We start from the raw sequence: 15,626 nt of genomic DNA, 5'->3' as shown, positions 1-15,626 counted from the left end.
ATGGATATCTGAGTGCAATTCTATCAAGGATTATGGATTTTGTCGAATTCTGAGCTGGTAATGAAATTGTGCCATTTCTGTGCTTTTTTTCTCTGTTTTCTAGGGCATGCATTGAAATTGTACAGACTCTGGGACTGATGTTCAGAGAAACAGAAACTGAGTCATCGCGCCTGAACACGTTGGCAGCTAAGGAGTAAGGTCTTTTAGAAGACTGAGGCCTTGTGTTTGCAACCCATTAACTACTCTGTTGAGTGTCTTCCAAACTCACAACTCTCACCTCTCTGTTCAGTCCCATGAACATCTGTTAGACTCTTGTCTCTCACTTCTTCCTGTGATGAGCAGATTAATTGGCGTGTACTGAGTTCTCTCTGTCTCTCTGCATTATTAAGGGCACAGAGATTTTGTTAGCATAATTTTATTTTTTGTCATTGTCCGGTGAACTTGAAAAAGACCAAATGACTCACCATACATTGAAAACCAGGGAGTCCTTACCAGAATTTTCCAGAGTACCCTTATATCCACATAACAGCAAAATGACATTGCAAAGGCAGGAGTTACAGTAGCTTCTTTTAATATGTAACTGTGTGACCTTGGAGTGAATGATGAAGGGTTTATTAACATATAGGGTAAGCTGCCATCCTAACGATACTCTAAAGTATGTGGCCCCTTCTCACCTAACTGTCCAGAGGAAATAGTCGAGCTTTCCTCCACCACATCAGCCAGAGACCTGGGTTCCTTCCCTTTTCCTGCTCTGCCATCTTTCCTCAGGCTTTCTCTGTCCTCCTGGTTGAAGCTGACTGACCTTTCCGCCTTCGTTACACCCTCGGGGAAGCAGGTAATAGCGGGCAGGCACATTTCCTTTTTCAGCAAGGCACAGAAGACTGCCATCCACGTTCTGTCGGTGAGAACTTGAGGCATATGGCCATTTCCAGCTGCTGCAAGAGGGGCTGCAAAGCGTGTCTGTAGTTGGACAGCTATGTGCCTAGCTAAACTTTAGATGGCAATGGGGACATCTGTTATTTAAAGGAAGAATGGAAGAATGTATAGTGAGGGACAATAGCACTCTTTGCCTCAGAAAGTAAGTGTTTGCATATTATCTGCTTGACCTTTTCATGTGATTTATAGACTATGAATTAAATCTTTGGGCAATGTTCTGGCTAAAGATCTTAATTTTTTCTGCTCTCATCAATTGTTTATCTAAATTCCCTGTATTAGAAAATAGAAGGAGGATGAGAGCTATGGACTCGAAAACGTTTGAACCAGAGGGAAGGAGAAGAACCTTTGGTAATATTTGTCCAGGCTGTTTATCAGAGACCTTTACAAATAAATTTCAGTGATAATATTCACTAACATTTCTTAAGCAACTTCCTATGGGCCAGGGACTGTGGGCATACTGGACTTTATAGCAGGAGTGGTCAAACATTTCTGTAAAGGGCCTTACGGTAAATATTTTTGGCTTTTCAAACCATACAGTCTCTGTTGAAACTACAAAAGCGCAAAAGCAGCCATAGACGATACATAAATGAATGGGCACAGCTGTGAGCCGATAACGCTTTATTTACAAACGCAGGCTCTGGGCTGTCTGGCCTGCAGGCCATAGTTTGTTGAGCCCTGCTTACAGCAAACAAGGAAAATACACTCTGTTCCTTTCTCTGCATACTTCCTTATGCAGTTGATGATACTGCCATTTCCTCAATCCCCAAGATGGAGATTCAAGATTATTTCTGATATTTCTGTCTTCTCCCACGCTGAAATTATGGCTAAATCGTGTTGCCCCCTTTTTGGTCTCTACATTTCTCTATCCGAAGTTGGAAAAAATCACTTATTAATCTCTGTTGTAAAGTGTTGTGTTTTAATTGTTGTCTTAACTTGGTTTGGCCACGTCAGCCCTTCTGTATCTTTCCTGATATGACTAATTCTTTTCCTGTCCTTTGATATATATATTATATTGCTATAGAAGAGTCTGGCTGTAATCCTAACTTTTCAGTCAATTTTGATACGCACAGCGTCGAATCAAGTTGCCCATGGCATTAACCAGCACCGTAAATGTCTAAGGTAACTGTATTAGTCTTCTACTGCCCTGTAACAAATTACCACAAACTCAGTGGCTTAAAACAACATACATTTACCATCTCACAGTTCCTGTGGATCAGGAAATCTGGGCACAGTTTAGAGGAACCCTCTGTGCAGGGTCTCACAGGGCTGCAGTCTCATCTGAGGCTTGAGCCCTCTTCCAGGCTCATCTGGGTGACTGGTGGCAGAATTGATTTCCTTACAACTGTGAAATTGATGACAGCTTGCTTCTTGGCGGGAGAATCTCTCTGAGCTCAGGGAAGGCCTAAACTCTCTTTTAAAGGGCTCACCTGATTAGATCAGGCCCACCCAGGATGACCTTCCTTTGATTAACTCATGTCCACTAATTAGGGTCCTTAATTACATTTGTAAAATCCCTTCACCTTTCTCATCTAACATAATATAATCACCAGAGTGAGAGCCTAACATATTCACAGGTGCTGCCCATACTTAAGGGGAAGGGATTATATAGGATGTACACACCAGGGAGCAGAAATCTTGGAAGCCATATTAGAATTCTGCCTACCACAAATAACATAGATTGACTTTGAGACTATGAGTTTGTCCTTCAAAGTCTGTATTTTAAGATATTATAATACCTTAAGAATTCTTACATTGGAAATAATAACAATCTAAATGAAAGTTATCAAACCATTGGCACCATTTTTAAAGCTGTCATGTCAATCCTATAATAAGTCTTTATTTTCAGGATGAAACTACTGTTTAGATTAAAATTCCTTTCATCTCTTATTGGCCTAGTGGATTTTAAATTGAGTTGGCAGAAGGGGTAGATTTCAAATTAAATTCTGCTTGAGCAAATAAGAAAGCATTTATTCATTTCAGTATCTTCCTGTTTATTTTTTTCATAAGTGGAGATTTTATTAGTTCAACCCACTTCATTGTATTCTTCTTGAAATGTGCCATAATCCTTTCATATTTCAGTATTATTATGGTTGAATTCATATATTATCACAGCAAGTGACCCAGAATTTGGGAGTTCCTTCTCTTAGCCTAGAATGTGCGATACTTTGAAAAGAAGCTGTTGCTGAAAATAAAGGACTAGAATTAAATATAGCAGTGAATGGAATGTCAACTCAAAGTTAATATCAGGAAAAGCTTCTAAATGGAATGTTTTGTTGATTTAGGAAGGGTCTTCTAAAACTAAGATTGGACATTTTAAAACAACCTGAATAAAACATTAGTGAATATCCTGTAGGACGTAGCCTGCTTTTTTGAGAAATGTGCTAACTGACACGATTCTTCTTCTCTTGTAGCTATGAGAACTAGACTTGTTTTCGAGTTGGAGAAAGGATGGGGACTCTATTTTTATTAGAATTTTGGTTAACCATGAACTTATAATCATGGTAATGATTTAAATGATTGTAAAAAGATTACGAAGCCGAAAATGTTACTGAACAAGGATTGTTTATAGTCTCCTTTATTCCATCAGGAAAGGAATGCTTATGGCTATAGAGAATTTTGTATGGTCCTGTCTGTAAATTCTTTTTCTACTTTTACCGTCGAAGCTACCCTGATACTGTCTTCCATTAGGCAACTGATGTTTCTCGTGGTCTGCCTTCAGCTCCCCTTCCCCCACACATGTGTTGTACTACACATCTGAAGATGGTCTTACTAACCCCGCTCCTCAGGAGGCTCACTTTGAATCATGATTTTTTTTTTCCTTTTTATTTTCAAATAATACGGTACATTATTCAAACGTAATAACATTTAAGTGAGTTCTTAGTGTACGTTAGTGGACAGTACGCTGCATTTGAAGGCAAAAGACCTGAGGTTTAATACTAGTTTTATTAACTCGTAGCTAGTGGTCTTCGGTGGAATAGTAAACCTCTGAAATGCTTTGTTTAGAAAAGGGTTCTAGAGTCAAAAAACTTGTGATCAAATGAGCATTTTAAGAAATGCTTCATACCGTTTCTCTGTCCTGGACATGCACAGAGCACCTCTGAGAAGTCCGACAGCAGCCAGCCAATGAACGTGGCATAACCAGGTAGTTCCCATACCTCCTTGGCCCACAGAATCTATTTTGACTATAATATTTCTTGGAATTAGTAATCCATAAAAAGCCCTTTGGAAAATAGTGCTCTAATTGAAATCACCCAAACTTCCCTTAAATCCAGATTTTTCCAAGCTATATGAACTTCCAGAACTATAGTTGCTCTGAGCTAAAAGACCAAGAAATTATATTTGCACTTAACTGTCTTATCACTAGACATTTGTTTGCATGTCCAAGGATCCAAAAGTTCAGCCAAGAGTGGTCTGCAATGCTTCTTACTTTTAATTATATTCAGTGTTCACAAACTTGGCTTCACTGCTTTTCTTTTCAAACTTTACTCATTAATTGCCTTTTATTTACTTTTTCAGGGGAACACTATTTAATCTCTTGGTGATTTTAATTAGTGAGCCTCAGATTCCAAAATCTTGTCCTGTGTTTGATATCCAGTTGGTGGCCGATTCAACTTTAGCTGAGATGTCTTTTGATGCTGAGGTGAGATGAGAATTTGGGGATAGACAAAATATAATATAGAGCGGCCCTGGCTTCTTGTCTCCTAATGTGATATTGTCGAATATAGGAATATAATTAAATCAAGGACTAAATATTTTGTCATTAACCTCAAAACTTAGCTATTTTGTCAGTATTAATATATCCATTTTCTATGTTTTAGGGCATGTGTACTAAGGAAAGTAATTAGTATTCTGTGTATATTAGAGAAATCTGTTTGTCTCTATACAAATATTTCTGTATATGTAATTCCACAGTAGAGTCTAATGGGTAAAAAAGCACCATCTTAGAGATTGTAGGGTTAATTCTCCTGCCTCAGTTTACCGTCTCCTTACATATCTCAGTAGTGCAAACTCAGTGAGAGTTACTTTTCTTCTAAGGTTTTACTAAAACATTAGAAATATCAAACTGCCTGGAAAGCACTTATTCTGAAAGAATAAATCAGCTTATTATTAGTTTATTTTGAGCAGACCAACACATAATTTTTTTTTAAAGGATGGGACATGATTTGATAGTTGTTAAATATCTAATCAGAGTTATGTTTTAGAAAACTCTTTTTTTATAAAGATTTTATTTTTCCTTTTCTCCCAAAGCCCCCCGGTACATAGTTGTATATATTTTTAGTTGTGGGTCCTTCTAGTTGTGGCATGTGGGACGCCACCTTGGCATGGCTTGATGAGCGGTGCCATGTCCATGCCAGGATTCAAACTGGCAAAACCCTGGGCCACCGAAGCAGAGCATGCGAACTTAATCACTTGGCCACGGGGCCGGCCCCTAAAAAACTCTTAAATTCACTCACTCAGTCAATAAATATTTATTGAGAATCTATTATGAGCTAAACAGTGTGCTGGCAGTGGGGGCCAAACAAGAAGCAAAATAGACCCAATCTCTGCCCTCATTAGTTTATAGTGTGCTTGAGAGACAGCTGTCACTCAAATCTAACACGAGTCTATGATTACAGACTGTATACGGAGCATCAACGGTACCACTTTCAACAGTGGAGCGAGTGGATTCGGGATTAGAGAGTGAGATGGAAGCAAGACTCAGATAGGCAGAGCTGTTAAGAAGCTAGTGCAATGGTCCAGCTGAGGGATGCTATGGGCCAGAAGGAAGCTTCCTTGACCCCCAAACAAGACTAAGCTGTCTTTCAGAGCCCTCCTAACTTCCCGTAGTTTTCTTTTAAGGCCTTGTCTCAGTTTGCAACTACGCATTTATTTATTTGATTGTTAGATTGACGTCTGTTCCCCGCTAGCCTGTATATTCCACAAGGGCAGGGCCCATGGCCCTGTTGCTCTCCATTGTATCCCCAACACCCAGTACAGTGTCCGATGCATATTTGTTCAATAAGTACATGAAGAAAAGAAAAAGGATGGTAGTTGTAAAGAGGACAGCTTCCAGAAGTTTTTAGGAAATTGAGTTGATAGGTTGATGTGCAAATAAAAGTGTGAAGATTAGATGACTTTCAGATTCTGGCCTGGGTGTCAGATGAGAATTACAGCGAGAAGGGTGGGTTCAAAGGGGAAATAACAGGCTTGGTTTGGATTAGTTGATTTGATTTGCCTGTGGTAGTTCATATGAAAATATCTAGTGGGCAGAATAGACAGATCTGAATTCCCTGGTTTTGGATTTGCTGATCTTTTGCACCTGGGCTGTTAGTGTGGCCATGAGCAGGTCATATAAATTTCATTCCACAGTCTAATAGAGTGGGAGATGTCAAACTAGTGCTCTTCCTTGCAAAGAATACTGTCAGGGAAAATGTGTTGGCCTGTAGCATGCCCACAGACACAGTTCTCAGGCACCAAGTAGCCCATGGGCTAGAAGACAGCCTCACCAACTGTTTGGAGCTCTTGAGAGCAAAAAAAAAGTCTTTAAGCCATATATACCCATACCACAGAAGGAGTTATAGTTGAAGTTGGGCATAAGCCTAAATTTTCCAGAGAATCTCCCACCTTAATTCTGGGGAGCACATTTCTGCATTCTTGAAAGAAAGGAGGGTTGTTGATCTGAATGATTTTGCAAATCAATGTGCAGTCTTTTTGTGTTAGTATTCTGTGGGTCATTGTATCTTCTTTCCTTGACCCACTTTCTTAGCCATTATTAAACATGTAGTCTTTTTATGAGAGCTGCTTTGTTTGAGAGATGCTAAACCAAATGGAACAGGAAAACTGACCACAGTAATTATATTTTCAGTTAATCAAAAATTCTTTTATAAGTACCAAAAGGGAACCAGGAGAAATGACCAGTTTCTGGCTCTGCCAATGATACTGCATTGATTATTATTTAAAATTCTAGTTGCAGAAGCTCATCCTGGAATACACAGACACGGCTACAGCACTTTTATACGAGATACTTCTTGTCTTTCAGCAGGTACAACAGATATTTTCTTATACATATTATATTGTGTGATTATTATATACATCATATGACTTCTAGATGATAATGTACAGTATATGATTAACAATATACCTTTTTTAAAATGCCCCTATTAGAGATGGTCTCCGACACTGGCTGACTTCACTGATGCTACATTTGCTTTGAAGTGCTCATCCAGCTTATTTTCCTAGATGCTGCTTTTAAAGATTTGATTAATCCAGATAAAATGTATTTGAGAATGAATATCCTTTTAGGTACAACTTGACCTTCATGACTATAACTCGTTTATTTGCTTGGGTCTCTTAGGGAAATCTTGGATTGGGATCCACACAGTTTGCTGTGAGCTGGCTGATGTCCTTCCTGCAAAGTCGCCCTCCCATAGTAAGTACCTAGAAGCAAGAACAAAACCCCTACTCAAGGCTAATTAAAAAGATGGTCTTGTGCTTAATTAATATAACGCAGATTTTCTCCATAAGTAGTCAGGTTTATAAAACAGAAGCAAAATGTAAATTTGATTATTTTGTTATTTAATTAAAATAAAATGTTTTTATGTTTGGGGCCTGAATGTTTAAGGTACTGAAATGACATCTTAAATGTGATCTTTATTTCATGAAAAACCCTAAGATATATGTAGGAAACAGAATATTAAAATATTGGATGTATAATTAAGTGAAAAAAATGACCATTTACCTGAAACAGTGAGTTTGGGTTGGTGAGTATGAACATGACACTTAGGATCACCTGGACGCTGTGACCTGGCAGCCACCCTCCTGGTCCATGGATCACCATCTCTCTGCTTGACACCACAATTTCATCTCCGTGGTCTGTCCCTGTCTTCCCCCTAGACTACAGTCAGAGGGATCTACTCAAAATTTAAATCTGGTTCTGTCATCCCTTGCTTTAAATCTCTCATAATGAGTAAAGACTAAACTCCGTATATGGCCCACAAGGCTGTGCGTGTTACGGCCCCCCAGTTTCCTCTAGTCCCTCACTCTCCCAGCTGTGAGGGTCTCTTACTCACTGCCCATCTCCGACACCCCCCTCTCCTCTGGGGACCTAGATGGTTGCCTCTGTCTGTCTGTAATGCGTTTCCCTCCCTTTTCCACCTGGTTAGCTCCTCCTCATCCTTCAGGCCTCAGGGCCCCCTCCTCTGACTAGGTCAGACCCCCCGTTTGAGGCACACATAACTAGAGCATGGTGTCTTCCTCCTTTCCTTCGTAGGGCTTGTCGCTGTGCAGTTTACGTTTGGTCCTTCCCTGTGGTAGCTGTTGGTGCCCACACGTATCCTGGCTTTCTCTCCTTCGAGGCACATGATAGGATTGTACCTCCCTCCCCACTTGAAGTTTGGTGGGTCTCTGTTCTTGCTTTGGCCAAGGGCCTGTGAGCAGAAGTCGCCTTGCCACAGGGTTCAGGAGCCTGCATTCCCTTTTCCTTCTGGCCTGTGACTGGGGACATTCCATACGGTCCTGAGTGACTACAATGAGCAGAACCCCCTACCGACCCATAAGGGACATGCAGTGTGGGCAAGTCATAAACCTGTGCTGTTTTAAGCAAAGCACTGATATTTTGTGAGGTTTGTTACCACGGCATAACCTTGTCTATCACGACTCACAGATTGTCTTTCTCCCCCAACAGACTCCAAGTGCCATGAGGGTAGGAGCTGTCTGTTGTGCTAGACACATAACAGATATTCAGTAAAATACCTGCTGAATTAATTCTAATAAAGGCCTCATCCTTTAATCTCTTCTCATCTCCCCAAACGTAGTCTCCCTTTATTCATTCATGTAGTCGTACATTCAATCCACATACATTTAATTGGAAATCTCTTCAAAAAGTAGTAATCCAAACTAAATTTTCCTTGCTAATGGAGGCTCCGCCATGAGGTAATACGTTCTCTTTCCATGTAGAAACGTGCCCCCAGTGACATCAGCGGTTCCCTGCTTTGAGCTGTTTTTCTAGAGTGATGTCGAGCTTGTCCTAGGGAATCCAGATCCTCTTGCCAGGCTTATGTTTACAAAAACCTAGCTGGGGCCTGAGGGTACACTTTTCAGTAGTATAGCCAACTGCCTTATGCAGAGATCGAGCCCATGAACTTGGCTCCTTTAGCAGCACACGGACCCTCACCAGACTCAGGCCCACTTCAAGGAGCAACATACGTTACAGTCATCACAGCAACAGAAACTCGTATGTCCAAGAGGCCAGACTCTGCCTTTTTCTGTGGGGCGGTGGCAGACCCCCGTCATCTCAACCAATGTGTGAGATCTGGGGTCCTAAGGACTCCAAGCAACAGGCACGTTTCTTCCTCAACCTCTAGGGTTGCTTCAGCAAAGGAAGTGAGCTGAGTCTGAGGCCAGCCTGTGACCACAAACCATGTCAGGATGAAGAGTGGGAAAAGGACCTCTGACTGTTGAGAGCTTCAATATTAGCCCAGTTCTAAAGAGTTTGGGTAGAAACAGAGTATTTGAGAGACATTTGCAGGCAAGGAAACTGTTGGGATCATTGACGACACCTGCATGTCAGTCGGCTCTGGCTGATTTTCTTACTTGGTCAGAGCGAGATGCTAAAGAAATTTAAAATTTAATGCCTAAATGGGCATTGTTTTGTTCCATTGCTGCAGACTCTCTACCCTCAGTCTGTGTTTGCCTGATGCAATATTTAGTCAATATGTGTAAATGGATTTGGATTAGGAAAAATACTTCAAACCACCTGCCCTACTTAGGAAGGGCCAGTAGCAACGTCAATAGACAAGGCAACACATTGATTGATACTAATTTAATAGGTGTGCAGAGTGACCTGCTGGTTGGAGCTTGAAAGGGCGCTAGCATTCCTTCTTGATTTTTATAGTGGCTTCTATCTATGGATAGTAGTTTGAAAATGCAACCCCTCTCCGCTAAAAAAAAGATTTATGGAATCCATTGTTCATATTTTTTATTTAGTTCTGTTGTGAATGCCAGCTTTTTGTGTGTGTGTGAAGCAGGAACCCAGTAACTTCACGTTATTGCTACTTTTTTCCATTTTAATTTCCCCCTGAGAAATGACAGCAGAAGTGCTCTTGACGAAAACTCCAGCTAACAGTGACATCAGCATTACTTGCGGGGCTGGCCCTGTGGCCGAGTGGTTAAGTTCGCGCGCTCTGCTGCGGCGGCCCAGGGTTTTGCCGGTTCGGATCCTGGGTGCGGACAGCGCATGGCTTGTCAGGCCACGTTGAGGCAGTGTCCCACATGCCACAGCTAGAAGGACCTGCACCTAAGATAAACAGCTGTGTACGGGGGTGGAGGTGGGGAAGTTGGGGAGATAAAGCAGAAAAAAAAAAAAAAGATTGGCAACAGTTGTTAGCTCAGGTGCCAATCTTTAAAAAAAATTAAAAATAAAAAAAATTAAAAAACCCCAAAACCAAAAAAACACGTTACTTGCTTGTGTCAAGACTGTTTTTTTTTTTGCTTTCTCACTTAGTGTTCTCAAGGTGTGGTCCAGGGAACGAATCCATCAGAATTGCTTATGGTAGATCCCTGGAGATGGGCCCAGGATTCTGCATGTTGAGTGAGCAGCCTAGGTGCCTTCTATGCATACTAACGTGTGAGAACCACTGCCTTGTAGGAACCTTCTTTGAAAGGTCACGGGCAGTTGCTGTCTGTGGGCCATTTGTTCTTAACAGTAGAACAGAGGAGAAACCACCTTCCCTCCTGGAGGAGGCGTAGACCTTTCTGAGCCCCCCACTATCCTCACTCCTGCTTGCGATGTTCTCCTTCCGCTTTGGCGCCGAACTTCCTTGACAGTCAGTCCTTGTTCTGATTTTCCTTGTAGGGGGGCAGTTGGCAAACCTAGTTGGTCTATGGTCTGGTGCTCTGAGTCCCATTTCAATGAAAAATAGTGCGAGGGCAGAGTGTGAGGGGTGCTGGGGCCCAGCCTGGACTCACAGCGGAGGCTCCAGCTGGAGCAGGTGTGGCCCCCACGTAACTGCGTTTTCCTCGTCTAGATGACTTTCGTGGCCAGTGTTGTGAAACAAGTGGTGAAGGGGCTTTCAGCTTCGCTCCAGCTGCTGAGTCCCGGCCAGGCAGTTCTGTTGTACCAGCAGCTCTGCATCCTCAGGAGCTGCCTGCAGTACAGCAAGACTTTAGCCGAGTATATTAGGAATGACTACAGAGAAGAATTCCGGTAAGAAAAAGTCTGAATCTAATCTTCACTAAAACCCACCCGTTTCTGATTTTCATGCAACACGGCCCCATACTTAGGAGATTAAGTGACGATGGGAAATTCTACTTTTGTTTTTAATAATGTTTCACTTTGATCTGCAGTCAAGTAGGATTTGGGGGAGCCCTAAGAACCACTGCCATTTGGAGTATATTCCCAGGCCAGAAAAGACAGTGAAGCATCAAGCTATCCGTGAAGAACTGCTTCTCACTCACGTCTCTATGGCAGCCAGCATCTCACAGAAACAGTCATGACTTTAACATGCTGTAACAAACCCTACCGAAGGAAAGGATAAATTATGGATTGTGAATTCAACCGAGTCATTGAAAAAAACCCAATGTTTCTCCTCTAAAGGAGAAACAATTAATGAATGCAGTTACTAGTTTTTTGGTTTCATTTATCCTCTCTTACTCAGTAATAAAACAGTAAGAAAAGAGCAGCAGCAAGCACTGGTTTCATCAGCCGGCTTGTTCCACACCTCAGGGGCTCTCCTATTTACAGGCAGAGCCAAGCGCACTTAGCGGTACAGCCCTGCATTTGCACCTATCAAGGAAAAACCCCAGGTTGTGTCTGACTCAAGATGAGAAGGCTGCACAGGCATAGCTTTGCCCCCCGTTGGGATGGAGACACAAAAGGATGTGGGGGCATACGTTATGGGCTTGGCTTGGCTTTTACAAAATGGCAGCCCAATTTGTGGACCCTGTTTTTCTTCCTTGGGGTTTTACACCGTAGGTTCCATTCTGGCACCTATAAAAGGATTTTGGGGGCCGGCCTGGTGGCGCAGCGGTTAAGTATGCACGTTCTGCTTTGGCAGCCTGGGGTTCACTGGTTCCAACCATCCCGGGTGCGGACATGGCACCACTTGGCAAGCCATGCTGTGGTCGGCGTCCCACATATAAAGTAGAGGAAGATGGGCACGGATGTTAGCTCAGGGCCAGTCTTCCTCAGCAAAAAGAAGAGGATTGGCAACAGATGTTAGCTCAGGGCTAATCTTGCTCAAAAAAAAAAAAAAAAGGATTTTGTTTGGCCCACACAACCCAATTTTTCCCTCCCTTTTTTTTTTAAGGTAAAATTCATACAAGTGTGAAATTCACCATTTTAAACAATTAAAAAGTGCAATTCACTGGTTTTTATACATTTCACAATGTTGTGCAACCATCCACACTCTCATTGCAGAATGTTTTCATCACCCCTAAAGAAACCTGGGGCCCATTAAGCGGTCACATCCCATTCTCCCCTCCCCCCAGCCCCTGGAACCACTCATCTACTTTCTGTCTTTGTGGATTCGCCTATTCTGGACATTTCCTACAATATATGGCCTTTTGTGTCTGGCTTCTTTCACGTAGTGTAATGTTTTCAAGGTTTGTCCATGTTGTAGCATGTATCACAAAACCCAGTTTTAAAAAGTGAGTTATGACATTTAAAAATCAGGACAACTGGCAGAAATGGTGTCACGCTCCTACGTGACAGTGGCTGGCCAGGGCTCAACAGCAGCTGCCCTCTTAGGTGGATCAGGCACTGTGTAGTCTGCCACTGTCCCCTCTCTTGCCCTTCCTCCCAATATCTTACCTGTGAGCCTTTAGGTCTGTGATCCTCGTTTTAAGCTAGTGATTTTCAACTTTCTGTGCATTAGAATCATCAGAGTAACTATTTAAAAATACTGATACCCACATCTCACATGCGGGAATTCTGTTTGGTTTGTCTGAGGTGGGGCCTGGGCACGGACATTTAAAGATACTCTCCAGGTGATTCTAACTTGCACCCAGGGTTGAGAACCAACCCAAGCTGACGGCTAAGGGTTTCTCACTTTTGTCTCCTCCCCTGGCCTTTCCTCTACTTTTGCTGAGGCCATGAGGATGAATGCTACTCTTCCCTCTTGACCTGGCCCTCACGGTCACCACAGCTTGATGTTTCGGTTCACCTCCCGCTGTGTATTGCCTGAGAAAACAGGAAGCAGGGGCCTCAGCTCCTGCTGGTGAGGACAGCCCTGGCTTCCGTGTTAATGCCTTGATAACCAGTACATTATTAATGAAATTCACTTCCTTTGCTGAAGTAAAGTGCTCAGTGAGCCGAAAGGCACACACATCAGAGACGGTCTGGGTCCCAGTGGGAGAGGTGGGAGGGCTGAAAGCGGCCGGAGTCTGCGGCTTAGCCTCCCCCACCCAACCGCCCTCTGCCAGTGAGTGTGCACGCACTGATGTGACCCGAGTGAAAATTCTTGTTTTTAAAGCTATTTTGTTTCTTTTCATGGTTTGCAGGTACTTTATTCACATGCCAGCCTTGGAAAAAAAGCTTCCGCTGCGTTACCCTATTGCCCAACCTACTACCCAAGTTTTCCATGAAGTTCTCAAATTGGTTGAACAGAAACCATGTGTGAGATGTGAATAAGAGTGTACAATGTGAATCAGGAATCGACTGAATATTTATGGGAAACATTTTTGGGTTTATTTAGTATCTGACTATCCTTGTGTCCTATAAACAAAGATTTTATTTGAGCATTCCATGACTACCTCTCTAAGAGGAGTCTTTAAGGTTTTTTATCTGCCACAAAAAAAGAAATTTTAAATACACTGACATATATAAAGCGGTGCTAAACGCTAGTGTTTCTCTAAAAAAATAAGTTTCTAAAGACATAAAAAACTATAAAGGGAACAGAAACCCATGGAGAGCAATAAATTACAGAGTGATCGTTAGAGAAATGCTGAGCAATAGGATGAGATCCTCCTTCTCCACCTGTAAAAATCCTGGTGACGTCAGAATGCATGGAAGAATGAGCAGAAGGACACAGGCATGGCTATCGGGAAAGCCAGTTCCTTGTTTATCATCTGGAGAGAAGCTTGGACTTTCTCCAACAAAATTAAATGTCTTCTGTCACTCTGTTTCAGGCACCTGTGGGCCAATGTGAGCCGTCTCGTAGAGTCTCTGTGAAAGAGAAATTGTCTGTAAGCAGTTACGGCTCTCCCAAACATTCAACAAAATGACTTCACTGTATCTTAGGGCAATAAACCAATTTAATCCAACCAAACGTTAGCTTTGGCATCACTGTGAGCTATCGAATTTGGGCTTCTAAGAACTTAGGACCTGGGCCCTCCATTCAGCTTTATCATGACTTGAGGGGGGATCAGAGAAAAATCTACCTCTGAAGAAAGAGCTCCCCAGCCAGACCTGCCTGTGCGGGGCAGTGGAGAGAGGCTCTGGCTGAGCCACTAACCAGCTACTCGACCTCGAACAAGTCAGGTCTCCTTTCTGGGCCTCCTCTGCTATGGGGAAGGGTGGGACTGGATGGTCTCCAGGTTCTCCTCCAGCTCTAACATGCTCTGTGACGCGACACTTGTTAACGCGCTCTTGTGGGGTACCGCATTCCTCTGCTGTCCTGCTCAGTGGATGATTTCACTTGATTCCAAAGAATCCTGCTTTCTTTGGACCAAACATTTCCCTCTCAGCTGTCACCAACATCACCCCACAAAGTGTCCAAGCTTTCCCCACAGGACTACAAGGCTTCTACCCTCCAATCTGGGGGCAGAGATGGCGGCAAAATGGTGTTGATGAGTGTCCTGGGCAGTTGGATGAGGGATTATTCCCAAGAGATGGTCAATCAGAAGAAAAGGAAAAGATTCTTGGACGAAGGCGAGCAACACTTCGACATGGACGAATGATGGACAGTGGGCTGACTACTAGTGAACAGTGGGACCCACACAATGACGAAGAGAGGATCAGCTCAGCTCTGCATCAGCTTCTGAGCAGTGCCTGGCTCAGAGCCTGGAGACGGCTTGGGGTTTCTCTCCCACATGCTTTCTTGTCCACATTGCCTCTTCTCTCCCACTGTTCTCTTCACTCTGAGAGCAGACTTTATCTAATTTTCGGGAGCAAAACCTCTGTCAGAACCTACCTGAGTCTTTCCATGTAGGGCTAAGTCAGTAGCTTTTTTGAAAGCTGATCATTAAATATTTGTTATCTCGACTTTCTTATGACACATGTCTATTCATTTGCACAGTCTGGCGGGGACAGAAATTAAGACTTTGAGGAGTTGTCCTGCCACAATTCTTTCCTACTGTGTTTTTCTGCGTTGTTGCCAAAGCCAAGAAAATCACTAAATAATCCATCTCAATAAATGACCACGCGCATTTGATTGACTAAATATTGACCTCAATCACAAAATAATTATTTTTCAGGAAACCTAATTGTAGCAAAATTTTGAATATGAAAATCACATATATTGCTTTTTAAGAATACAAAGGATCACCAGAAAGGCAAGCACACATAGCCAGTTTTCAGGGTGGGTGCAAGATTCTAGGGTGAGAACAGGGGTTTTGAGGCCAAAATGGTTGAGTTTGAATCCCAGCTCTGCGCTTGGAAAGTTACTTAACATCTCTGAGCTTTAGTCAAAACCAATAGAACATAATTTCTGCCATAGGGGTGCTGGGAGACTTAGATGAAAAGGCATTCATAAAGCACAGAGCGTGGGATGTGG

At 42.6% G+C, this 15,626-nt stretch overlaps 1 protein-coding gene across 2 annotated transcripts in view; it reads left to right on the top strand.

Moving 5' to 3' along the window:
- The window catches only part of C22H12orf56 (chromosome 22 C12orf56 homolog), a 74,746-nt gene extending 59,627 nt beyond the window's left edge, over positions 1-15,119 (top strand). The window contains exons 8-13 of one of the 2 annotated variants that reach the window (XM_014830645.3): positions 104-193; positions 4,453-4,576; positions 6,884-6,958; positions 7,271-7,345; positions 10,941-11,119; positions 13,414-15,119. In XM_014830645.3, coding sequence (XP_014686131.3) covers positions 104-193; positions 4,453-4,576; positions 6,884-6,958; positions 7,271-7,345; positions 10,941-11,119; positions 13,414-13,543 — 673 coding nt within the window. In that variant the 3' untranslated portion in view covers positions 13,544-15,119. The remainder of the gene's footprint in view (positions 1-103; positions 194-4,452; positions 4,577-6,883; positions 6,959-7,270; positions 7,346-10,940; positions 11,120-13,413) is intronic. The other variant, XM_070494912.1, reaches the window with a different exon arrangement.
- Positions 15,120-15,626: the final 507 nt, after the last annotated feature.

Source organism: Equus asinus, chromosome 22 (genome assembly GCF_041296235.1).
Source record: "Equus asinus isolate D_3611 breed Donkey chromosome 22, EquAss-T2T_v2, whole genome shotgun sequence".
Classification (NCBI taxonomy): domain Eukaryota; kingdom Metazoa; phylum Chordata; class Mammalia; order Perissodactyla; family Equidae; genus Equus; species Equus asinus.
The sequence above is the reverse complement of the archived record's forward strand: the minus strand, read 5'-3'. Positions and strand labels throughout refer to the sequence as shown.